Source organism: Myotis yumanensis, unplaced genomic scaffold (assembly GCF_028538775.1).
Source record: "Myotis yumanensis isolate MYYU_CA2020_CCGP unplaced genomic scaffold, mMyoYum1.0.hap1 SCAF_2, whole genome shotgun sequence".
Taxonomy (NCBI): domain Eukaryota; kingdom Metazoa; phylum Chordata; class Mammalia; order Chiroptera; family Vespertilionidae; genus Myotis; species Myotis yumanensis.
The window spans coordinates 16,693,057-16,718,860 of record NW_027223753.1 but is presented as its reverse complement, the minus strand read 5'-3'; the positions used below and the strand labels follow the sequence as shown (position 1 = coordinate 16,718,860).

Below are 25,804 nucleotides of genomic sequence, written 5' to 3'. Positions count from 1 at the left end.
GCAGAAATCTTGCTGAAAGCTTTATTACTTCTAGCTTTAGACAGTCTAGCAGGATACACTGTCACTATTTTAAAAATAAGAAATGTTAGGGCTGAGTGGTTATGAACCTTTATTGAGGTCACATATAAGTGGCTAAGTCAGGTTTAAAAACCAGGCCTATCTCTCTGAATCTTGCTATTGTCTACTATGCCAGACTGCCTCCCAGGGAATCAGAATTGCCCACAGACTTTTCCCATCTTTGTAACCCAGTGGGACCCCAGACATATAGTAAATGTAATGCTAATACTTCATCCTACCCAGGGAAGTCTCAGCCTTTTGGAAGCCTTATTTTCTAGAAGCCCTTGCTCCCAGGTCTGTCAGTATGTGACTCAGAGAGCAGGAGAGGGTAAAGCCAGGTAAAGCCACTTAGTATCTTGAGAGAGGCTTGTTGAAAACACAGGGGAAGCCAAGTCCTAGGCACTCACCTGAGTCAATCCACCAATCTCCTTCACAGACACATACAGGCGATAGAGGTCCAGAGGTTTCCTACCCACAGCAGGCAGATTTGTCATGCCCATGGCCTTCTCCTCCGTGAAGGCCAGATAACGGTCCACCCACATCTTCCTCTCAGGCTCACCACCCAGCTCATACAACTTGGTGATCTTCTCATTGGTTGTAGTAGAAGAACTGGATTTCTGGAAGGGGCAGGTCAAGATTCTTAGGAACTGGTTACATTCAAAGACTATGCTAAGGGTCTTAGAAGTTCCTTAATTAGGGCAGTGATAAAGCTTCTTATTCTGGGATGGTTACTATCACCTGCCCTGCTTTTGTAAGGCTGAAAGGCCAAAAGATAGACAGGTAGACCTCTTCCTGTAAAGGAAGGAAAATACTGACTATATATATTACCCTTTAGGTCAGCGGTTCTCAACCTGTGGGTCGCGACCCCTTTGGCGGTCAAACGACCCTTTCACAGGGGTCGCCTAAGACCATCCTGCATATCAGATATTGACATTACGATTCATAACAGTAGCAACATTACAGTTATGAAGTAGCAATGAAAATAATTTTATGGTTGGGTCACAACATGAGGAACTGTATTTAAAGGGCCAGAAGGTTGAGAACCACTGCTTTAGGTGCTGTGCTAGATGCCTTTACATATTAGGCATTATAAATTATCTTCCTCTTAAAAGATAAAAAAGCAGGCACAAGGAGGCCATGTCTACGATCTCATAGCTTTTAAGTAGAAGGGCTGAGTGTCAAATCCTTGTCCAGCTGACATCAATATCACTACCACTACCCAGTACACACTCTTTTTAAATAAATCCTCACCCAAGGATGTTTTTATTGATTTTCACAGAGAGAGAGGAAGGGAGAGGAGAAAGGGGGGGGGGGGGGGGGGGGAGGCGGGGAGGAATAGAGAGAGAGAGAGAGAGAGAGAGAGAGAGACATTGATCAGCTGCCTCCTGTATGCACCCCGACTGGGGATCGAACCCACAACCATTTTGGTGTACAGGATGACGATCCAACTAACTGAGCTCCTGGCAGGGGCTAGACACACTTTTATAGACTGTTTCAGAGAACTCAAGAAACTCAAATAATGATCTTGAGACGATGGGATGGACTAGAATGAAAAATAAACTTTACCTACTCTCAAGAAAGGGACTCTCAACTGCTTGAAAGGCTTTGGATGGCACCTTAAGACAGGATGGCTAATAGGGTCTGGGAGCCAGAGGTGAAAGTCCATAGAAAGTGTCTGCTATGATATTTAATTTCCCCTACTTTATAAAATAGGGAAAATTAGGTATGACAAAGGGCAGAAATGTTTTAAATGACTCAAACACTGACAGAGAAACAGCGATCAGACTATTAATCCCCAGAGGAAAAGTAGGGGAGGGAGGGAGCAAGGGGAAGAGATCAACCAAAGGACTTGTATGCATGCATATAAGCCAAACCAATGGACATGGACAACAGGGGGATGAGAGCATGGGGGGGGGGGGGGGGGGGCGGGGGGATGAGGACACATTTGTAATACCTTAACTAATAAAGAATTAAAAAAAACAAACCGATTCAAACACTGAACAGGTCCCCAGGTTGCCACATGACCCAACAGCCAGCACACTCAGTACCAGCCTACAGGGAGGCCAAGGACCAAACCTCACCTGCTTCATTTCCCATTTTATAGAATATAGGACACCAACCATTCCTGCTGCTCTTAGTACTGTACAGGAAGAGAAGAGCAACTTGTTGCCCACGTTATATACCATCTAACAATGCACAAGGACAGGGGGCACAGTTTCACAGAGAATTCTACACTGCAGATCTGGCATTTCCTCTATAACAGACAGCTGTGAGATCATTATAGACTAACTCAAACCTAATTTACTGAGCTATTATCCTGGGACCCTTCATAAGAAGGGGAAACAACCTTATCTGAGACTATCTATTTGGTGTCATAATAGGCTAAAGTCTAATCACCCTCTTCCTATCACTGGAAAGGATGGACAGAAAGTTGAGAAGAGTCAAGATATAAATCATTACTTTAGACTTGGATTCTGTCTTGGGTGTCCCATCAGCCTTGTTGTTCATTTTGGTGGCTGGAGTTAACTTGACATCTCCAAGGCCCATCATCTCTGGGCTGGCTGCCATCCCTATAAAAAAGAAAAATATTCTTCAATAGGTTTGTGACATGAAGATCACTCTGGAAGAAATCCCTGGGCTGAACAATGACTAGGACTTACCTGCTGAATTGTTGGCCATGGTTCCACCCATTGGATATGGAGGTCCCTGAGGGTTGATCATGCCAGCCATACTATTAATCCCTTGTCCATAGGGAGGTCCAGTTCCCATTATACCCCCTTGATTCATATTGGGGTAGCCTGGTGGCCTGAGAAAGAAGATGAGAAGAGAGAGAGAAAGAGCGAGAGAGAGCACGAGAAAGACCAGAGTTAGGGACACTAATCTTTCAGATTTGGACTTGCACTACATAGGGTTGTGTGAGTCAAGATCATCTAGTTAGGCTAACAAAGAAAAAGTGTATTGGTCCCCCAAACCACAATCACGCACTACCTGACCTAGATATTTTTATCTTCTACTTCCCACAAAAGCTTCTAAGAGGGCTCAAGCCCCAAATGGGAAACCATAGCTCAATTTAAAGGAAACACTCCTTGAAGGATGAAGTCCTACCCTGTCTCTTAAGTACTACCAGCCTCTAAGGCACCTTCAGAGTCAAGCGTGTTTCCATTTAAAGAGCCCTCTCTATGCCAAAAGGCCTGTATTGCTCAATTTTACCCTCTTTGTCACATTCAACCTCAACCAAACTGGAGCCCTCAGCAGAAGCACTTGGCGGAAGCGGGGAAGGTGTGGCATTCTTTCTTGATGGGCCCACTACACACTTTGTGCTTTCATCATTCTCAAGTACTAACTAAACCCACCTCTTTACAGTTACAGTCAATCACACTATTCTACCTTGGCTCATTAACATCCTAATAAGACTAATCACTTTAAGAACTATAGGCATTTGCCCTAACTGGTTTGGCTCAGTGGATAGAGCGTCGGCCTGCGGACTGAAGGGTCCCGGGTTCGATTCTGGTCAAGGGCATGTACCTTGGTTGCAGGCACATCTCCAGTGGGAGGTGTGTAGGAGGCAGTTTCTCTCTCATCGATGTTTCTAACTTTCTATCCCTCTCCCTTCTTCTCTGTAAAAAATCAATAAAAAAAAAAAGAACTATAGGCACCAATAATGGAGTATAAGGACAGTGCCTTCAAAAATAGAGGAATTAGCCAGGCCGGTGTGGCTCAGTGGTTGAGTGTTGACCTATGAACCAGGAGGTTGTGGTTTGGTTCCTGGTCAGGGCACATGCCCAGGTTGCGGGCTCAATCCTCAATAGGGGGTGTGCAGGAGGCAGCTGATCAATGATTCTCTCTCATCATTGATGTTTCTATCTTCCTCTCCCTGAAACCAATAAAAATATGTTAAAAACAACAACAATAAACAAAGAGGAATCATATTCACTGAAGCCCATGGCCAAGGAAGAAGAGATGAATCTTCAAGTCATTAAACCAAATCACATGAGCCTTCTGCACTTTAGCACTAGAGTCAACTGCACAGGACCACACAGAACAGTAGGAAAAATGACAAATCACAACCCTACCATCCTTTATTTCTTATACCACAGATTCAAGTCATATGTATTATTTTGGAAACTAAGAAACTACATTGACAGAAGAAATGAAGAAACTCTGAAGACTTATTTTTTATGAATCAAAATAATCTGTGCTTTATAAAGTTCTTTACATATGATATCTGGTCATGTGAAATTTGATACCAATTTATGATATTTAACAATCAGAACTTTTGTTGTGTTTTTACTATAAGAAAGGCTAGTTTTTAAAGAGCTCTTAATAAAGTGCATATTTACCATAATGACATGATTTAGATCCAGAAGTATCTCAATGACCTGAATGATTCTACAATTTATATCCTTACACTAACGCCCTCTTCACTTCCCGGGCCTTACCTGTTTTGGATAGAGTTGGCAGCAACATGCATGGCGACAGCAGTTTCTTGAGTTTTCCGGTTCATGCCCCCTGGTGGGGGACACATCCCTGACCCAACCTGAGGTGGCATATTGGCCATGTTAGGGCCATAAGGCCGGTTGCCCATGGAGGCATGACTCATTCTCCCTGGAGGGAGGGTGCCATAAGGCGGGATACCAGGCTGCCCATGCATCTGGCCTCCAGCACCCATAGGGTTCATGTTTCCAGCCATGCCTGCACTGGGGTAGTTAGCATTGGGCAAGGCATTATAGTTTGGTTGCCTGGGGTAGCCTCCTGGGAGAAGAAGAAGGAAAGAAGACACAGAGACTTGATTAGTGACTCATTAGCAACTCACTAATGCTCAAACTCTAAAATTCCAAAGATGAAAAACAATAGGAATCATTTGAGATTTGGTCTACAAAGAGCCCAATTTTACCCCATTAAAAAAAAAGATTAAGGGGAGGGTAGAAGCATATAAAGATGGGCCTCAGTTGTCCCCTCATCTTAAAGATAGCACAGAGCAAGATGGACTGGCAGGCAAGGCTGGCTTTGCTGCTATCTAGGTTCAACAACTCCAGGAATTGTTTCCTTTCTACATTCTTACCTTCTTTCCCATGCTATACGAAAGACATTCATCTTTAGTCTATCTAGGGCTAATTTTGAAGAAAGATCCATTCTATTAGGACTAATATACTAAAAACAAGTATAATAACGGATAATTACCATTTATTGAGTGTCTGTACTCAGTCTTGAGCTAAACACCTTATCCCCATTTAAGGATTTTCCCATGATGACAGTCCTGCCCTACTTTAGGGCCTGGCTTTGGTGAATTAAGGCCAACAACAGTTCTACTCTTTACACCCCAGATAGCAGCATATCAGACAAGGAACTGTTTTCTCATCTCATCTCTATGTACTCCTAACTGGGTAGTATACTCACCTTGTGGGCCATACTGACTCCCCTGGGGACCATAGCTCCCCATGGAGTTCTGCTGGTAGGAGCCCATGCCTGTGTGCATCTGTCCTCCAGAAGGCTGACGCGGAGATAAGGCCGAGCCGGGCTGGGGTGAACTGTACTGGGGCATCTGGGGGTTCCTCTGCATGTAACCTATTTGTGGGTAGTGCCCATATATATTAGTTATTACCTCGGTATAATGGGAACAAATGCTTTCCCTTATCCTAGGACTTCACCATCCCCATTTTATTTAGCAACTAATTGAATGACGTCTCTACCTTATTTGCTATATAACTGTGTGCCATTTTAGGTGTCCTCCAAAATGACAGCCATTAACCAGATTACACCAACTCTTTCTACTAAATGGGGGGTTGAAAAGACAAATAGCAATTACAGAAAAACGAAAATGGTGCAGGATTTAAAGAGTAAAGATTCGATGCTGAGTTTTAGCATTTGCTGACCAAATTGGGCACAATGTATGTAAGGGGGAATACATCAAAACACAAACACTGAGAAACAAAAAATGGTGGTGGGAGAACACAGTTCTGGAGTAACTACATGGCTAGCCCACTCTTAACTTCACAATTATTGTTGCAAGTGTCCTACACTTCATGGCCATACAGTTCTCCAAAAGCTATTTTGCACAGGATAATTAACACATTGTGGACGGATCACAAGAATTCTCGTTTCATATTACACAGTGTTTTACAAAGTATCATACTTTAAAAAGATATTATCTTGTAAGAACATGTAATAACTTCAAAATGCAATGGGTATTTAATTTTAAAGCGTGCCTTTAACATTTATGTAAAACGTTTTTTGTACTTGTTCAATAGAAACCTATCTGGCCACTGGGTAAAGCTAGCAATAAAACTACTGGTCTGCAATGTGTTAAGTTTCAGCCTTATGCCCTAGCCAGTTTGGCTCAGTGGATAGAGCGTTGGCCTGTGGACTGAAGGGTCCCAGGTTCGTTTCCGGTCAAGGGCACATGCCCGGGTTGCGGGCTCCATCTCCAGTAGGGAGTGTGCAAGAGGCAGCCAATCAATGATTCTCATCATTGATGTTTCTATCTCTCTCTCCCTCTCCCTTCCTCTCTGAAATCAATAAAAATATATTATAAAAAAAAAAGTTTCAGCCTTAGCCTCTCCCCCACGCCCACCCCTCCACTCCCAAGCCCATTACCTCGATCTTGGGCAATGCTTGATTGGTTCATGGAAGGATGCATGATGCTGTCCGACTGGCCACTGGGTGGCCGAGGTGGCATCTGGTTGCCTGCTCCAGATAGAGAAAGTAAGCCAATCATGGCTAAGCCTGGAATTCTAGCTAGGAGATCAATTCAGAGCTGGAAATGGCTCCTGGGAAGATCGAGCACCTCCCAGTATCACATACACAGAGAGCTACAACAAAGGGGCTCCCATCTCCCTTCTTCAAATGCTGAAGAGAAACTTTGCAGACATGACCAGAGATTCTTTCTCTGCCAGTGAAGGCTGGGGCTCCCTGATATTGTTGTAAGCCAGTCCCTGTCCCCCTCTCCCTCAAACCCAGCACTTGAGGGTACCTGGCACTGCAGCAGGCGAGAGTGGTCCTGAGCGAGATTGAGCAACACTGGCGGGAGAGCCAACAGGGGACGGGGATGGGCCTCGGATGCCAGGCAGGTGAGGGGAAGTATGAGGAGAAAAAGGAGACTGAGCTGGATTACTCTGCTCTCCTTGGCTGCTGGAAATCCCTGATGTGCTCACTCCAGGGCTCAGAGCTCCTTCTGTCCCCATGGGGAGATCATCTATTGAACCAGACAGATCCTAAAACATACCACAATTTTCAATTAGCAATATTAGGCAGAAAGACTCTTCTTTCAACAATTCTACTTCATGATTAACATTTCCCTTAAACAACCAAGGACAAGCACACCACACATTATGTTGTTGTGATACTATAGCTTACGTATGGCAAACTATTAAGGGCCAGATAGAAAAATATTTTAGACTGTGAACCAGATAGTCTTCTTCAAGTATAATTACTCAACTCTGCCATCGTAGTGCAAAAGAGCAGTCACAGATAATAAAGTTTTATTGAAACAGCCACATCCATTTGATTATTTATAAAAACAAGTAAATGGCCTACAATCTGTAGTTTGCTGACCTCTGGCCTATCCATCCGAAGCAGATCTAGTACTTTTCTCTTCTTTTCCAGCCTCAACTTCCACAGTTTTAAGAGTGCAGCAATTTCAGTGAGCCTTTAATTCTTTTCCACTGAGGAAGCTTTATAAAACACTGCCAGGAGAGTACCAGGAGCCACAAGAGAATTTTAACAAGTTTGGGCAGTAATCACAGATCCCTCACCCCTCAGATTATTATAACCTGTACTAGAGGCCTGGTGCACGAAATTTCTGCGGGGGGGGGGGGGGGGGGGGGGGATGTTCCCTCAGCCAGCCTGCACCCTCTCGCAGTCCTCTCCTGCCACGCAGCTGCGCTCACCAGCCATAAGCCCAGCTTCTGGCTGAGCAGCGCTCCCCCTGTGGGAGCGCACTGACCACCAGGGGGCAGCTCCTGCATTGAGCGCCTGCCCCCTGGTGGTCTGCGTGCATCATAGCAGCAGGTCGCTCCCATATTAGCCTTTTATTATATAGAATTTACTAAGGACTCACTTTCTCCAAGTTACCATATTTTAATACACTAGTATAAGGGGTAGGGGGTGAAAAAAGGATATACTGCACAGGAACAAAAAGGTCTGGGCCTATATTCCTAACAAATGTTTATCAACTGAACAAATTCAGTTTTCTCCCTAGTTTTAAGTTGTAAAATGAAGAGTTGGTATTTACTTGGGGGCTTTGCTTGTCTTGAAATAATTAGTAGAGTTCAACTTTGGTTAGATAAACTCCAAAATTAGCAATCAGGAGCTCAATATGAAAAAAATTCACCCCACAAAATGCACCCTCAACTCTACTCCCTGCCCCATATTCATTCTCTAGCTCAACACCACACATTAACTTCAGACTAGAAACTAATTGTACCTTGAAGAAAGGATGAGAGCTTTGGATAAGGGGTCAGGTCTGAGTTAAACAAAGAGTTATCTTAAAGAGACACACCTGAAAAGGCCTGATTTGAGTTTATTCCTATTCCCACAAGCTCACCATGGAAATATCAGTTCAAGGTGACTGTCAGAATAATATTGGAGGTCAGAGGGCACCTTTAGGCTCTCTTCCAAGTATCCAGATTGATTACTTTACTAGGCTGGAAGCATTTCTGTTGAGTTCTATGGAAACAAAGCTTGCCCAGAAGGCAAGGCAGGTAGGTAGGTGGGTGTGTAGTTGTGTCTATGTCCAGCTTTCAGTGTTAGCTGAGAAGTCAGAAAATGCTAACTTTCCTATAAGAAGTAGAACTAGCCCTAACTTGTTTGGTTCAGTGGATAGAGCGTCGGCCTGCGGACTGAAGGATCCCAGGTTTGATTCCGGTCAAGGGCATGTACACCTTGGTTGCGGGCACATTCCCAATAGGGGGTGTGCAGGAGGCAGCTGATGGATGTTTCTCTCTCATCGATGTTTCTAACTCTCTATCCCTCTCCCTTCCTCTCTGTAAAAAATCAATAAAATATGTTTTAAAAAAAAGAAGTAGAACTAGTACACCATAGCATTCTTTAAAAATGCAATTAGAATTTGTCCCAGCATGGAAAGGAATTCAAGAAGTCCTTCTCCAGCCCTAGCCTGTTGGCTCAGTGGATAGATCGCTGGCCTGTGGACTCAAGGGTCCCAGGTTCGATTCCTGTCAAGGGCACAGGCCCAGGTTGTGGGCTCGATCCCCAGTAGGGGGCATGCAGAAGGTAGCCAATCAATGATTCTCTCTCATCATTGATGTTCCTATCTCTCTTTCCCTCTCCCTTCCTCTCTGAAATCAATGTTTAAAAAAAAGCAGCCCTTCTTCCAGGTAACATCAAAGAGCCTCTTCCCCTCAAAGGACTAAAGTACCTGGACTATGAAGAGCCCTGGGTTCACCCCAAGAGAGGAGGATTCCATTTCCATGTTGAGGGCTAAGCTATCTGAGCTAAGGAGAGTAAACTCAGAGAGACAGCAAGATGATGAGAGAAGCCAACCATGTATGCCAGAAAAGGCCTCAAAAGCCACTTGTTAATTTCTGGTCTGTAACAGAAACCACAGCCCAATGCTCTGTTTTAGGGACCAGTAAGTTCCTTCAGTATTCCTTCCTACTGTCTCTATTCCTTATCAAACAACCAGCTTTTGCTAATAAAAGTTACTTGCTAACATGAAAAAGAAATCAGTATATTTTGGAACACAATAGGAATCAAAGGTCCCTCCATAAGACAAGGAATCAAAGGTCCATCCATAAGACAAGAACTTGGCTCTGTTCAAATGGCTTTGAAAAATTAAGTGTCTTGAACATTTCTGTCTTTTAAGTAAAACATGAACATTCTCATGCTAAAAGTAGTTCAGAGAGTATAGGTAAAGCCAAAGTCCCCCTTTGCTCTCTTTCTGCTGCCTTCTACAGAGGAACCCTGTTCAATTTGGTGTGTATTCTTGGAGACCTTCTGAGGATCAGAGGAGGGGAAAGAAAAAACCCAACCACAACCCACCAACCACTACTACAGAGTCAGGGCAGGGCTTGCGGATGCTCCTTCAGCCACACTTCTGTGCAAACCCAGGCTCTCCACAAGTGAATGTACCAGTCCAGCTGAGGGAATCCCAGTCGCCTGAAGGAAATACTGCAGCCCCTGAGGCTGGGTTCTCAAGACCCTAGAGACATCTGTGGTGACAAGGTGGCGGCTTCCTTCACAAAGGCACTTTGAGGAGAGCTGTCAGTTTTGGTAAAGTGCTCTGAGATCCTTGGAGAAAAAGTGCTAAATAAACCACTGTCAACAGCAGCCCCACGTGGTCTGGGGTACCTAGGCATAAACAATAGTGTGGAAAGCAGCAGCATTAATATTCCTGTTTCTCAGATTTGGTTGATTTGAAGCCAGTCTCTCAAACTGTCATTTTCATCAGATGGCAACTGGTCAGCATGAGAGTAGGTGATTAAAAAAATAAATTAAGAACCAAAATACAGCACAGGAAGGGCAGACCATTTTACATTAATATAAATAATAAGTACCATTTGAGCATCTACAATATGCCAGGCACCTTATGGAGTTAATTCTTAGAAATAGATACTTCTACCCCTAACATGATGAAGATGAGCAAGCTGATGCTCAGAGAGATTGGGTTACATGCCCAAGTCATCCAGCAAGTAAACGGCAGAAATTAGGTTTTGATTCCAGGTCTGCTGAATCCCAGAGCTCTCCATTAAGCTGGTATTATATGGACTGAGGAAAAAGTACCACACACTTGAGTTAGGAGACTAAGGCCCAACTCTTGGTACTTATCAGTTGTGACCTTGGGTAAGCTGGCAACAAAACCAGGCTTTGGTTTCCCTCAATTATATAATGAGGGGACTGGATAAATCTGAGTTTGTGACACCCATGGGGCTTATGCATGAAACACCACTGGCACAATATGGTCAGGATCGTATGAAATATGCAATACCTTGGAATGAGAGATATGACAACACACAAGCAAGTATCCTATATAATAAAAGGCTAATATGCAAATCAACCGAACAGCAGAATGACTGGTCGCTATGATGCGCACTGACTACCAGGGGGCAGATGCTCAACACAGGAGCTGCCCCCTGGTGGTCAGTGCACTCCCACAGGGGAGCACCACTCAGCCAGAAGCCGGGCTCATGGCTGGTGAGTGCAGCAGCGGTGGTGGGAGCCTCTCCCACCTCCACGGCAGCGCTAAGGATGTCCCTGGGGGGAGCGGGCCTAAGCTATCAGTCGGATATCCCCTGAGGGCTCCTGGACTACAAGAGAGTGCAGGTTGGGCTGAGGGGACCGCCTCCTCCAACCAGGTGCACAAATTTTGTGCACCGGGCCGCTAGTAAGTTATAAGACATACCCTTCAGTCCTGGTGGCTAATCACAAGTAAATGTTTTTATTGGGAAATGAGAGGGAGTTGTAAGGGAAGACTCCAAAAAAAGTCTCCCCCCTCGGGAGGCGGGAGGGGGCGTTAGAGATCAACCAAAGGACTTGTATGCATGCATATAAGCATAACCAATGGACATAAGACACTGGGGGGTAGGGGAGGCCAGGGGATTGTCAAGGGCAGGGGAAAAAAGGAGACATATGTAATACTCTTTGTAATACTTTAAGCAATAAAACAATTAAAGAAAAAAAAAAGGAGAAGTCTCCCCCCCTTTATTTACATGAACAGATATTGCTCTGAACTCCATGTCCTTTTACCACACAGGACACACCTCTGCTTTCTACTCTACAAAAAGCCAGTTTTTCAAGTCTTTTGTTCCACAAAAAGCCGGATATATGGCTGTTGAGTCAGACCTCAATGTGCTTAACTAGTCTAGCTTTCCACAACATACTTATCACAGACAAAGTTCAATCAATCCCAGCCCCAATTCTCCATAGTGGGGGCTGCCTTTAGAATTTCAGGACTCAGGTTCTTAGTCTTCCCAAAAGGGCTCACCTAACAAGTACCTTCTAGGAGGACCGCTGTAAGAATTACAGCACTGCCTCTTAAATGGAAAGAGGTTTTCCTGGATTTTGTCTCCTCCAAGAACAATCCTGCTAAGAGATGGGAGGTGAGATCAGCCCACTCAGTGCCCTGCCAGTTCCAAGGAAGCAGCAGGGCCAGGGAGAATTTTCTCATGTGTTTCCAAAGTGTTTCATGAATTTTATTGCTCATCTACCATGCAGATCAAAAACACTGGAGCAGGTCCAACTATTTCACACAGAATCTCACACTCCAGGCTGGCTACAGCCCTGAAAGCCTTCGTTTCTTCACTTGAAACACTGCCCAATGTTATTTTGGGATGTGACCTGATAGAGAAAGCCCATAGGGACTCCATGACGATAACTGTTCCAGCTGTGATTGGTTGCCCAGTCCCAGTGAGTGCCAGCATGGGTTTGTTAGGCTCTGCTGACAAACAGAACTCAGCAGCTAACACCTTCTCTTCACACCACAACAAAACCATGCCCAAAATTACACAGTCCATACCTCAGTGTGTGTGTGTGTGTGGGGGGGGGGGGGGGGGGGGGGGGAGATTGCTAGTACTCTCATAGGCAGGGCTGCAAGTTCTAACATGAATTGGCTGCCCGATGAAGAATATTATCAAGCAGGAAGATACCATCTCAGGGTTAGATGAGGGGGGTTTAACAGAGTCTCATGAGGATATCAGTTCTTTGCTGGGCAAATTAAATAATGTCAATAGGCAAATCTAACAGGGTCGTGACAATAATCAGATTCAGGTTTCTATCATAAATGTGGCTGAATCTTTGAGAAATGGAGCTTTTAACCGCTACATGAGGTTCTTGTATTCTTTCAGTTGTGAAGAGCTTTTGCCAAGTTGTGCTAACTACTGGCAGGGAAACCATCCACCAAGAGAGCCAGGTAAATCCTACACACATACTTATAGTAAGTTTGTGCGGGTTTGTGTGATGGGAACCTTGCAACTCAACCATACTCATGTAAATGACAATCCTTGAATGAAAAAAATTCAAATACATAGCTTGAAGTGAGCAAATCTGTACTAGTAATTTGTCAATTATTTTCCTAGACTGACAGGAGGCTGCTCCCATGCTGGAGAATGGGAGGAAATCCTAAAGAACATAAAAAAGGCTGGGAAATTTAACCCTTGAAGAAAGGCAGGTGGTAGAAAAGGAGGCAACAGCTTCGACAAACTTTAAAACAAAACACACTTAACTACATAGGAATTACTTAAGGCACATAAGTTTTTGGAAGACTGGTTTTTCCATAAAGCCTTCCTTAAGCAACATATTGTCAAGGGTAAGGAGGAGAAGATGCTACCTTTCTGTTGTTTTTCCCCCTCAGTCTTTGCTAAATGGAAGGAAGGGATATCTGACTCACCCTAGACTGGTAGGGGTTCCAGAGTATAGAACTGCTGCCCTGTTGTTCCAATGAGTGGTCTCAGTCCAACAGATTAACTGCCATCCCTGCCTAGAAAGCAGATTGGCTGGTGCTGGCTGAAATGCTAAGAACAAATCAAGACACAGAAAAGGCTGCCTCTTGCTAGTGGCAGTACTTCCACATCAGGGCTAAGCAGGTGGTAAGGAAGGGGGAAGAAAAGATGCAAAGGGTGACAGGCTGACACCATCCCTTTTAGCTTAAGATCAAGCACCATCTCCTGCCTCAACTACATTCAGTGTTTGGAATAGAAATTGCTCCAGGAAAGGCTCAGAGAACTCTCTTTCCTAACCCCTTACCCCAAGTTTCCAAAACCCCTCACCAAACTCCCTCTTCTCTTTTTCTACAATTGGTTATTGTTCTGGGGATGATGGATCATTTCTTCCTGGTACCTTCCAGCTGCCTGGTGAGGATGGCACAATAGATAAAGGGGTCAGACTCTTCTTGTCTTCAGAATGTTTTTTTTTAGGGGCCCACTTCTAGGAGAAAATCCCCTTTATATACACATCAGAATGCATAAATAAAGCTCTGGGAGACCAAATCCCGGAATTCAAAGAATATTGAAAAGAGGAATAAAGCGAAGTCCCTTTGTGTTTCCCTCTCAAAGGGAGAGAGAACTGACATAAATCTGTGACTATCGTGTGTTCAACCCTAAGGTATATGTGATGAACTCACATTTTGTTCTCACAATCATCTTCTGATATAGGTATCAAATCTATTTTAACAAAGAAGCAGGAAGCTCAGAAGTTAAATGACTTGCCCAAGAACAGAGAACTATTAAACATAAGAACTGAGGTTCAAACCCATATTCCAGATTCCAAAGCCTGCACTCTTTCCATCGTAAGGTGGAAGCTGGCCACTATCAAAGCCTCCATGTTCCAAACAAGGTCAGGCAACAACTCTTCTCCAACATGCTGAATGATTAGCCCGCCTCACTTAGATCTTCTGTAGAAAGAAAGACTAAAACAATGCTACGATGTTCCCCTCTTTCTTAGCCACTCTTCCTATAAACCACTCTTGCTTTCTAAACCTTCTTTCATGGTTTACTTCAAATCAGCTGTTTCACCTTAATTCTCTTAAGTTAAACCTACCTTTTTTACCTAAAGGGTATAATACTTTTTTTCACCTCTGGGTCTTTAGAAGGGTACTTAATGTACCAGGGGGAAGAGAGGAGAGAATGACTTAGAATCTAAGGAGACAAGCACGAAATTAAGTCCCATGAAGGTAGGTATCTACTGGTTTTCATACTGAAAATTGTCAAGCACAAGGGTGTGACCCAAAGAGAAAAGTCAAACATATTTGGCCTCCGGGTGGCCTCATCTCAGGCAATTTCAAAACCTCACCCTTTCCTCCTCACCCAGCCCTGTAGCCACCCTTCCAAACTGGAGGACAACTGGGCTTTTTTAGGGACCCTATTCCCCAAACTACAAGATGGGAAAGCTCCTCTGTGGGGGCAAAAGCCAAACACGCTTTAATCCCCTGCCCATAGCCATGCTCCAACAATGGGCAACAGAACTCTCCTCTAACACGGTAGGGTGACCCATTACCCACCCAGAGGAGAAATTAGTGGGAAAAACAATTGCTTGAACTCGCACATTAGGACAGCAATATAGACTAAATCGTCGTTTTTTTGTGGTGGGTGGGGGCGGGGTGGAGGGGAGTTAATGGGAGCAAAAAGGGGGCATCTGTAATACTTTCAACAATAAAAATAAAATATAATAAAAAATAAAATCGTTTTTTGCCTTGGAAACTTCAAAGACGAGAATAGCTTTGTGGGGGACAAAGCCTCCATAGTCATAGTACAATTTCCCTTGCCCCTAACCCCACAGGCAGGACCCAGAGTCCCTTCAAGGTTCCTGTAGACCTCATGTAACAGGACTAACAGTACTGTGCTGAATTTGCCCTTTCTCCCACTAGCCTGTGGCACCAAAGCAGGACCAGGCTATATTCTCCTGTTATTATTATTTTTCAAAATATATTTTTAGTGATTTCAGAGAGGAAGAGAGAGGAAGAGAGAGATATAAACATCAATAATGAGAGGGAATCATTGATTGGCTGCCTCCTGCATGTTGGACCGAGCTCACAACCCAGGCATGTGCCCTTGACCAAATCGAACCTGGGACCCTTTGGTCTGCAAGCCGACGCTCTATCCACTGAGCCAAACCAGCCAGGGCTATTCTCCTATTATTGACCAGAAAAATGTCAGGCACACAAAAGACAAAAAGCCTGATAAATGTTGCTGAACTTATAATCTACTCAAAAGCATCTTTTTTGGACCCAATTTCAATTAGTCCTCTCTTTTCCTTTAGTCATCCTTCCCCCACCTTAACCCTGTACCTTAACTGTGGACTTCCATATTTAGGAAGGCCCTCTTGGGTGGCATCAAGGGAACCAAATGCTGTCTAAAACTGTAAAGTACAACCTTGAATGGGCCTTGGCCACTTGGGTAAGCGCTCTTGATAAAATTGCAGTGCAGGGAAGAACCATATGGAAAGGAGGCTGTTAGGAGGCAGAGCTGTGTCACTGGAACAATTTCAATCTAAGTACAAAAATACAAGAACCTACTGTTCTAATCCACCCCAGCAAAATCTTAGAGGTGGGTCTGACTCTTGGAGGCTGAGGGTGTTGCTGAGGTGTAAAAAGGGAAGAAGAAAGACTGTTGTGCTGCCTGCATTCCTGTGGTGGGAGCCCCTGCAAACAGCAGTTTGGCCACTGCAGCAGCCATTGATTTTCCAGGGGTCGATATTCTGCTACCACAGATCTGCTCTGCTACAGGTTTAATCACATTGAGTGCTTCTTTCTGCTCAACATCTCCCCTGCACTTCCCCCTCCCCAAACCAATAAAACAAACACCAAACACAATGAGAATTGGCCATGGGTAGATGGTGCTATCCACAGCTGGTGCCCCCACCGGAGAAATTCTAAGAACCAGCTCCAAAGGAGCCAAAGCTACATGGGTAGTCTGCAAGAAGCTGCAGGGATAGATCCACAAGCCCCAGAGAACACTTTAACCCCTTGCCCAACAGTCCTACAAGACCCTTTTAATAATTCCAAGATTTTGCATTAAAAAAGTCAAGTCCTAGCCAGGTAGTTCAGTTGGTTGGTGTCATCCCAATACGACAAGGTTGTGGGTTCGACCCCCAATCAAGGCACGTGTAAGAGTGAACCAATGAATGCATAAATAAGTGAAACCATAAATCAATGTTTCTTTCTCTAAAAATCAAGAAATAAATAAATAATCCAGGTTCCCAACTTAAAAAAAAAAAATCCTGGAACTTTCACAGGGCACTAATCAGTTGAAACCTTGCTTTCCAATTTGTCAGTCCCCACCAGGCCTACATAATACCATGTTACCAACCTGACCAGCCTTCCAACACACACTTCTCATTTTGCAAAGGCTTCTCATTTGCACAAGAAATTTGGCCAAAAATGTAGTGTTTCAAGGGTCACTAGCTAACAGACTCTTCATTCCAGATATGAAAAAAATAAAACTGGGTCAGAGCTGGCCTGAGTTAGAGCAGTCAAGAACAGTGCATATTAATGGAATTGGGCTGTTCTAATCACAGCAGGAAATGAGCATGGTAAAGCTAGAGAAGGTAAAGAACTTTCTACTTTCTCCAAACCAAGCATTTCCCTTTAGGAAGGCCAACCACATCAACCTTGTTCCACCATCAGCTTGAATCCTAGAACTTGAGCAAGGAGGGCAGGAAAAAGGGGAGAAAAAAATGGACAAAGAAAAAAAAAAAAAGGCAGAATTCTAGGTATGACAAGTATAACGGGGAGGGGGCATTGCCTTACGCTTTTACCTCACCTAGCTGCCCCTCAAAATTATAGCAACCAGAAGCAAGCAAAGATGTAAAAATGTGCACAACTTGAGGAAGACAAAGTTGGCACTGTGCTCAACATAGCTTAGATCAAGGTCTAGGGCAGTGATGGCGAACCTATGACACACGTGTTAGAGGCGACACGCGAACTCATTTTTTTGGTTGATTTTTCTTTGTTAAATGGCATTTAAATATATAAAATAAATATCAAAAATATACATCTTTGTTTTACTATGGTTGCAAATATCAAAAAATTTCTATATGTGACACGGCACCAGAGTTAAGTTAGGGTTTTTCAAAATGCTGACACGCTGAGCTCAAAAGGTTTGCCATCACTGGTCTAGGGGGCTGCATGGCCTCCTTGGTTTGTTATTTAAAGCCCTAATTTTTAGCCCTGACCCAGTAGCTCAGTTGGTTAGAGCAGTGGTCGGCAAACTCATTAGTCAACAGAGCCAAATATCAACAATACAATGATTGAAATTTCTTTTGAGAGCCAAATTTTTTTTAAAAATATATTTTATTGATTTTTTACAGAGAGGAAGGGAGAGAGACAGCTAGAAACATCGATGAGAGAGAAACATCGATCAACTGCCTCCTGCACATCTCCCACTGGGGATGTGCCCGCAACCAAGGTACATGCCCTTGACCGGAATCGAACCTGGGACCCTTCAGTCCGCAGGCCGACGCTCTATCCACTGAGCCAAACCGGTTTCGGCAAGAGAGAGAGCCAAATTTTTTAAACTTAAACTATATAGGTAGGTACATTGTTATTAACCTACCTATATAGTTTAAGTACTGTTGATATTTGGCGCCTCCCCCGCGCTGCGTATCCCGCAGCAGCCTGACCAACCGACACCCCCCACTTCTAACGCCACTTCTTCAAAATAGACTCGCCCAGGCCGAAAACCAATTTCTGCGCATGGGCCACAAAGTTTCAATCACACTGTACGTGCGTGCGCGCACGTGGTATTTTGTGGAAGAGCCACACTCAGCGGGCCAAAGAGCCGCATGTGGCTCAGTCGGTAGAGCATGAAACTCTTAATCTCAGGGTCGTGGGTTCGTGCCCCACGTTGGGCGCCAGTTGCTGGAGTCCAACCCCAGCGGGTCCAGGGATCCCCAAAGGTGTGGACGGAGTCTGCGAAGAAGAAATGACACGAAGACAGCCTTCAGTTGATCAGCAGCCTAGTCAGGACCTCTTGCCAGGATCTCCAGCCAAAGTCTGGTCGGAGTTCTGGTTAGGAACTGATGAGGAACTGATGTTTATTGTCTTGTTACATCTGTATTTATACCAGTCGATTTTAATCCTGTCAATTTCTATTACAAAGGTTAGGGCGTTTCTTATCTCCATTCCAGGGAGTAAAGATTATGTAGCTTAACTACCCGCCTGGCACTTAATTAAGGGGTTGTATCCCCTCCCTAACCTCAGGGAAAAATCCCCACCTGGGGAAACAACCTTTCTCGGAGAGGTGACCGTGGTTAAAACACATGGCGCTAAGGAGAGCAAACATATTAAGAACAATATGCTATATATGCCAGGTCCCTTGAAACATATGCTGTGCAGATGTTTCTTTCCTGTAGCGACTGTGTCAAGCAGCAAGGATGGACCGGCTTCCGGCAAATTCCCCCTTTTTTATTTCGGGAGCCGCGGTTTGCCGACCACTGGGTTAGAGTATTGTCCTGATATGCCAAGGTTTCGGGCTCGATTCCCAGTCAGGGTACATACAAGAACCAGCCAATGAATACATAAATAAGTGGAACAACAAATTGATGTTTCTCTCTAAAATCAATAAATAAAAACTTAAAAATTAAAAAATAGCCCTAGCCAGTTTGGCTCAGTGGATAGAGCATTGGCCTGCAGACTTAAGGGTCCCAGGTTCAATTCCAGTCAAGGCCACAGACCTGGGTTGCAGACTTGATCCCTGGCCCCAATCGGGGTACGTGTGGGAGGCAACCAATCGATGTGACTCTCTCACAATGTTTCTCTCTCTCTTTCCCCCTCTCTTCCACTCTCTCTAAAAATACCAATGGAAAAATATCCTCGGGTGAGGATTAACAAAAAAAATAAAAAAATAAAGCCCTAAATTTATATTTGCCAGTGGTCTTTTTTACCATATGCCTACTGGTCTAGATAAAAATCTAAATATTTGGGGGGAAGGAGTGGGACAAACAGACCTGAGAGTGAGGAATAGATCTTAAATCAGAAAAGATAGCCAATGACCTTAAACCAAAGAGAACAATACTGAACATAGGGAGAGACACAATCAAGTTCTAAAAGTAGAAAATGGAGGGGCAAGGGGATATGAATATTCTTGATAACAGTTCATCTGAACACTGATCCCTTTTATTTGGAACTTAGTTTCTCTTACCTTCCCCAAAATGTCAGGAAATTGCCTTCACTTATCTCAGTAGACAATATGTAATATTCCTTCCACATCAAAGCTGGCCTTAAGAGACAGCTTTGCTGACTCTCAGCTTGAGCCTTCAACCCCTAGTTCCCACCTTCAACAAGGCATGGCTTCTTATAGCTTCCTTGGGAAAGGTCAAATGGGAAGGAAGTGAACTAGCAGCTTGGAGGTGAGTTCTGCCGCATGGCAATCAGTGATTATGTCATAATACAAGCCAATTCCATGCCGACACCAGGTGGGGAGGATGGAATACGTTCAGGCCACGGAAGTGAATAAAGCAAAAGATCAAGCACTGGCCTCCAAAAGGGACAACACTAGATCACATACCAGCTTCAGCACAGCTTTTAGACAGAGCGCCAAATATTTTAGAAACATGGGAAAAAGATAATAGAGTTAATTCTATGTTTGATTTATCAGGTATGTTAACATAGTTCCACGCCTAAGGGTCCTCCCATCTCGACCAAGTTTAGAGGAACAAATTCTTATTCTGGTGTAGAGAGCCCTAGTGGTTTCTGTAGGATAGTATTTATAGGGGGCAGGGGAGGGGTGTCTTGGTTTATATCTTGTTCAAAAAGCTCAAGATCCTCCCCCCGCCCCCCTCCCGCACCCAACCCCAGGATAAGAAACAGCTTAGCATTCACACATCTGTTAGACTGGCTTTCTGATTTCGGTTGGTCTTTTTGGAGAAGAACAATGGCAGCTTTGTAGACAGCACCAATAGGAAGGAAAGGGGGATGGGTGGAAGAAAGCCACTGTCACCAAGGCAACTGAGTTAATCCATATGTTGACTCAGGAATTTCAGGAAATTCTAGTTTTGGGGGTTTCTTCCTTCCAGAGTAAATGCTTTCTACATCTTTCTGGAGAGTAGACCCAAATCCAGAAACTATAGTATCACTACTTTTGCCAAGAAATCTCAACCCCACATCTCTCCATATCTCCTTTCCCTCTCTCCAAAGAGAAGAGAGAATGTAAGACAAAGTCTGGTTTCTGAATATAGCATTCTTCCTTGTCTTAAAGGAGCTTTTTGCTGATCCTTTAGGGAGTTGGTCCTAATAGTGACAGCACTGGACTGAAAGTCAGGGTACCCAATATTCTCATTTACTGAATTGGCCTTGGGCAAAGTCCTTTACCCCTCCCTCATATGTAAAGTGGGGGTAAGGAGGAGTGGTGGTGTTTGCATTAGTGTGGTAAATATTCTGTGGACTAACTCATGCTGCCCTCGTTCTAACCTTTTCATAATTGTAGAGGTTTAAAAAGCTGAAAACTACATATCCCAGAATCCTTGCAGATGAGTTTCCGACACAATTCAGGCTCTACTAATTAGAAGCAGATTCAAGATTCAATTAAAGTATGGCAGAGACCATGTTTCTGTCTCCTTCACTTGTTTCTGCTGGAGCATTTCCATTTCATCTTCCAGGTAACTGGGTGTTGGTTCTGGTGGCAGCAACTGCTGCTACTTCTTGATTCCAGCTTACTGATCCCCGGATAGCAGATTTAGAGCAATCAATCTGATAATGGCTCACAAGCAGGAGATCCCTCGGTGGGTCAAATCTAGGTCTAGGTTCTGTTCCTGAAGGACAAGCCTAGAGGTTGCTCCTTTCTAACAATTTTGTAAGACCAACTCCCAATATTAAATGTTTATTAAACATACCCTGGCCTAGGGTTCAGGGTAGAAACCACTGTATGTGACACAGAATTACCAAATGATAATTTGAGAAGTTGCAGAGAGAGCAGAATTATCCACAAACGTATTTTCTGCTAAGCTAGCATCTTTTGGGGAAAATAGGCAAGATGGAGGAGTCTTAGAACTTTAAAATACGTTTGTCCAGGACATTCACCTTCACTTCTTTCTTTACACAACCTCCCTGCACCTTATCCCTCTAGTCTACGCACTGGGAGGATTGAATTGCTCACCTAAGATGAAGATTGAGTCAGCACATGCTTTCCTTTTCATCCCTATATTCTCTATAATGCTTTTACTCTGCTGAGGATGGTATTACCTGCCCAACCCAAAGTAAGTATTCTCTGGGCTCTTCAGGGAGGCTTGGGCTAGAAAGGGTACCAAGTGTCTTCCTCAGCAGCAGGAAATATGTTTATTAGTTCCAGGTGCAAAAGAATCAGGGCACACCTTCCTAAGAGCCCTAATGAGTAAAGACAAGGTTGGCCTACACAAGATCCGAGTTTATCTTCTTATATAAACTTTGGCAACCACCAGCTCCCTATAGCAGTGCTGGGGCAAACTAAAAAACAAAGTCAAATCCAAGTTGTATGCGTGGTGGGGGATAGGTTGTGTGTGTAACTTCCTACCAGTCCTCAGTAGGTAACTGACCCCAGAAGCCATCATACTAGAGGTAAGGTGCAGTTAGTATTCAGACTGAAGTTGTTCTAAAGAAAACAAAAGGTTCCAGCAAGAGGAATCTATGTGAGACACACAAGCAGGAAGCTGAGCTGAGCCACCAGTGACTAGAATAGAAACAGGAAATGGGCCCAGGAACGAGCATATAGAAATCTGCAGCAAGCACCACAGGTTCAAGCAGGCCCCAAGCAGTACTGGGGCTGGAGCAGTGTGATTAAGATAGAGAATCGGACTGGCTAGCCCTGCCAGAGAACTAGCTTTCTAGAGAAGGGATGGCTACTTGCACAGGGTACATGCTGCTCTGAACATTCTGGGCAGATATGACAGGGTGGGTAGGGATTTCCTTTTTCAGACTTTGTGAGAGTACCTGGGCTATAATTCAAGGGGACTAAGCACAGATACACGGTCAAATATTAAGAAAACAGAACAGCCTAGCTCTTCTAGGTACCAAAATTACTAGTGGTATTTCTGTTACCCCTTTGAAAATAAGCTGGCAAAAACCATTGGTCCTGCCTTCTTCTACCATGATAAGTGACAAAAGGGAACACAAACAGTATAAAATTAAAATCCTTCAAACATTCCAATTTTCTAAGCTTTTAGAAGATTTCTTTCACCCCCCTCCCCCAACCCCCTTCAATAAACCCAGACGACAAAAAACTCGCTCTCAAGCTCAGGTAGGCAGCAAGAACCTAGGGGCTATTCAACAAAGACTGCCCGGCTGGTGTGGTTCAGTGGTTGAACATCAACCTATGAACCAGGAGGTCACGGACTGATTCCCCGTCAGGGCACAAACCTGGGTTGTGAGTTACATACCTAGTAGGGGGGGCATGCAGAAGACAGCCAATTAATGATTCTCTCTCATCATTGATGTTTCTATCTCTCTCTCACTCTCCCTTCCTCTCTTAAAATCAATAAAAATATATTTTAAAAAACAACAACAGCTCTAGCTGATTTGGCTCAGCGGATAGAGCATTGGCCTGTGGACTGAAGGGTCCCGGGTTCGATTCTGGTCAAGGGCATGTACCTTGGTTGCGAGCACATCCCCAGTGGGGAGTGTGCAGGAGGCAGCTGATCGATGTTTCTCTCTCATCGATGTTTCTACCTCTCTATCCCTCTCCCTTCCTCTCTGAAATCAATAAAAATATATTAAAACAACAAGAACAAAGGTTTATTACTGAGTATCTGCCTGATTCAGGAGGTAAGATATAGACCTAAGTCTTCAAGCAGAGGTACCAACATAATCTTTGTGAACATGAAGAAAATGCTTAAAGAAAATGGGGAAGAATTCCTGAGGAAGGGTATTTTAGCTAGGTTTGCTGAGCATTAACAAAAGAGAAGTGGGGATGGGGGTGCACACGACATCTTAAACAAAAGGAAAATGGCAGGAAGGATGGAAGGACCAGGAGTTGTAAGGAGCTTAACGTATACCTGAGTAGCCAGAGATGAGGCTGTAGAGGTATGCTGGGAACTGTGAATGGTCAAACAAGTGTCTGGACTATAGACATGGGATGCAAGGGCCCCTAGAGCACCCACAAATCCATTAGTTGTGGTCTCCCACTCTCACCCACCAGACTGAGACTTTTTAAATTTTACCAGACACAGCAAATTTTATTCTAAAGTCCCCATATTTGGAAACTTTACTCTCAGCTCTCAGAATATAACTCCTTGCTTCTAAACCATTAGACAAATAAATCGCCTAGGGATTTTGTTAACAGTATTGGGGTTCTATAAAGCTTGGGCGAGGCCCAAGGATCTGCATTTACAGGTGATGTCTATGCTGCTAGCTAATGAACCACAGTTTTTAGTAATGAGACTATAACCAATTAAGTTAGCATTAAGCAGGACACTGTGTTCTAGGAAGAAAGGCATAGAACAGGGCTTGCCCCATCCAACACAGGGAAGCCAAAGAACCAAACTCTAGTCAGCTTTCCACTGTTTGAGGTGATTCCCTAGTTGCCTAGTTCCTCCAGCAGGCCTGCCCTATGGATTTACCCATCTTCCTTTTCTTATCCCTTCCTGTCCCTCAGCTGCCCTTTTTACAACTCATCTGTGCCTCCATCACAAGGCCTGGGAAAACAAAAGTGTGATGGAAATCCAATTACGCTCTTTATTTTAGGTTAGGACAAGTCTAGTAAAGGTTAAATGGCAAAGAGGTTGAAGCTTTTGGCTAAATGAGAGAGAATCCGATTGTCCGTGTCTTTCCTCTGCTGGGTAGGATGTTACAGAAAGTATTTCATCTGAAATATAGAGAGCTGGATTTAAGCCCTAGGCCTGACCCTTAGTTTCTTATGATGTAAAACAGGAGTGATTATTCAGTACATTTCAATTCCTGCTCTTCTAGGAGGACTGGTATAAGCTGTAGCTCCTTTCCTGGCCTTACTCCTGCCCTCTAAGATTCAGATTCTACAGGAACAACATAGTTCCCTACATTTCCTCTTTCTCTGTAACCCAAACTCTCAGAGCCTGAGAGCATCACAGTAGTAAAATACGAATGGTAATAGTTGTTATGTTGTAAGTGGAATCTAAAGAAGGACTTGGAAACCAAAATGATAAAAGAATATAAATTTAACAGGTATTAAACGTCCTAATCCTGTTTTCTACCTCACTCCTGCCATCAATAACTTCCACACCTGCCCGACCACAGGAAACAAGTACGATTTAGATATTCAACAGCAGCCTCTAAGATTTTTTCAATCACTTAGTGAGTGCCCTTGATTCCTTTCTCTCATGACTCCCAAAAGATGTACGCATTTACACTCTCCTAATATTCTGCCAATCTTCACCCTGCCTTATACACATGGTCTTGAGATGAAGCTGAGGCATTTGAAATGACTTCTCCTTCAATGACTTTCAAGAGTGCTCTTTACCTTGACACCTTTCCCTTGCTCCTTTCCTTTCCTCCAGTCCTCAGAAACCAGGTCCTCTCCTACCTAAAATGGATCCCAATAACCTCTTTATGACAAATCCAACTTTATACTCCTTGAAATATAAATTTGGTAGGAATCATCTTCCTCCCTCCCTTGGCTTCCAGAAATATGACACAATTCTGGTCCTCCCTCCAATCTCTCCAGCTATATGTTGGGTGTTTCTACACAATGACCAGAGACATTGTCTAGGCCTCTATCTGGCTCCTCTCTTCAGACATCATGGTCTGGAAGGCCTACTTCATTCCATGGTTTAACTATTAACCACTACACAGACAACTCTCAAACTCTATTCAGACTCAGCTTTTATCAAGTTTCAGTCTCTTATCTCCAAACAGTCACTAAGCATTTGTTTTTAACACATCTCACTATAGAAAACTTATCCTAAAAAATGAGCTTTCCTATTAACCTTTCTATTCTTGTCAATGAGATTTCTCTTTCTCCCCGCCTCATCTCCCCTAGTCAATCAAGCTAATTACATTTTTCACCCACAAGAATCTACTTATTCTCAGTTCTATAGATTCTTTCCTGCTACATCTCATAACTGGGACTAGGCAGCTATGCAAATGAGAGAGAGAGAGAGAGAGAGAGAGAGAGAGAGAGAGAGAGAGAGAGGAAGAGAGAGAGAGAGAAAGAGAGAGAGAGGAGGGGGAAGAGACACACACAGAACTCCACACTTCTTGCCAGAAATATTTCAATTTATCCCCTTTCCAGACTCTTCCCCTTTTAAACTATATACCAATGGATCATTTTTGTAAAACATTAGTTTTATCATGTTATTGCCCTAATTACATATCACCAGGCCTGTAAGATCAGAACCAAATGCCTTACTTATTAGCCCA

The 25,804-nt window shown here is 43.8% G+C and overlaps 1 protein-coding gene and 1 non-coding gene across 5 annotated transcripts in view; one reads left to right on the top strand and one right to left on the bottom strand.

Annotated features, from left to right (window-relative positions):
* ARID1A (AT-rich interaction domain 1A) overlaps positions 1-25,804 on the bottom strand; it is a 77,077-nt gene that overhangs the window by 11,554 nt on the left and 39,719 nt on the right. For 2 of the 4 annotated variants that reach the window (XM_070404445.1, XM_070404446.1), the window contains exons 5-11: positions 7,028-7,268; positions 6,652-6,744; positions 5,455-5,622; positions 4,497-4,809; positions 2,718-2,863; positions 2,518-2,627; positions 465-674 (exon numbers count right to left, since the gene is read on the bottom strand). In XM_070404445.1, coding sequence (XP_070260546.1) covers positions 465-674; positions 2,518-2,627; positions 2,718-2,863; positions 4,497-4,809; positions 5,455-5,622; positions 6,652-6,744; positions 7,028-7,268 — 1,281 coding nt within the window. The remainder of the gene's footprint in view (positions 1-464; positions 675-2,517; positions 2,628-2,717; positions 2,864-4,496; positions 4,810-5,454; positions 5,623-6,651; positions 6,745-7,027; positions 7,269-25,804) is intronic. The other 2 variants (XM_070404447.1, XM_070404449.1) reach the window with 1 other exon arrangement.
* Positions 18,281-18,354, top strand: TRNAK-CUU (transfer RNA lysine (anticodon CUU)). Its single transcript has one exon. It is a non-coding gene; the product is annotated as a tRNA-Lys (tRNA).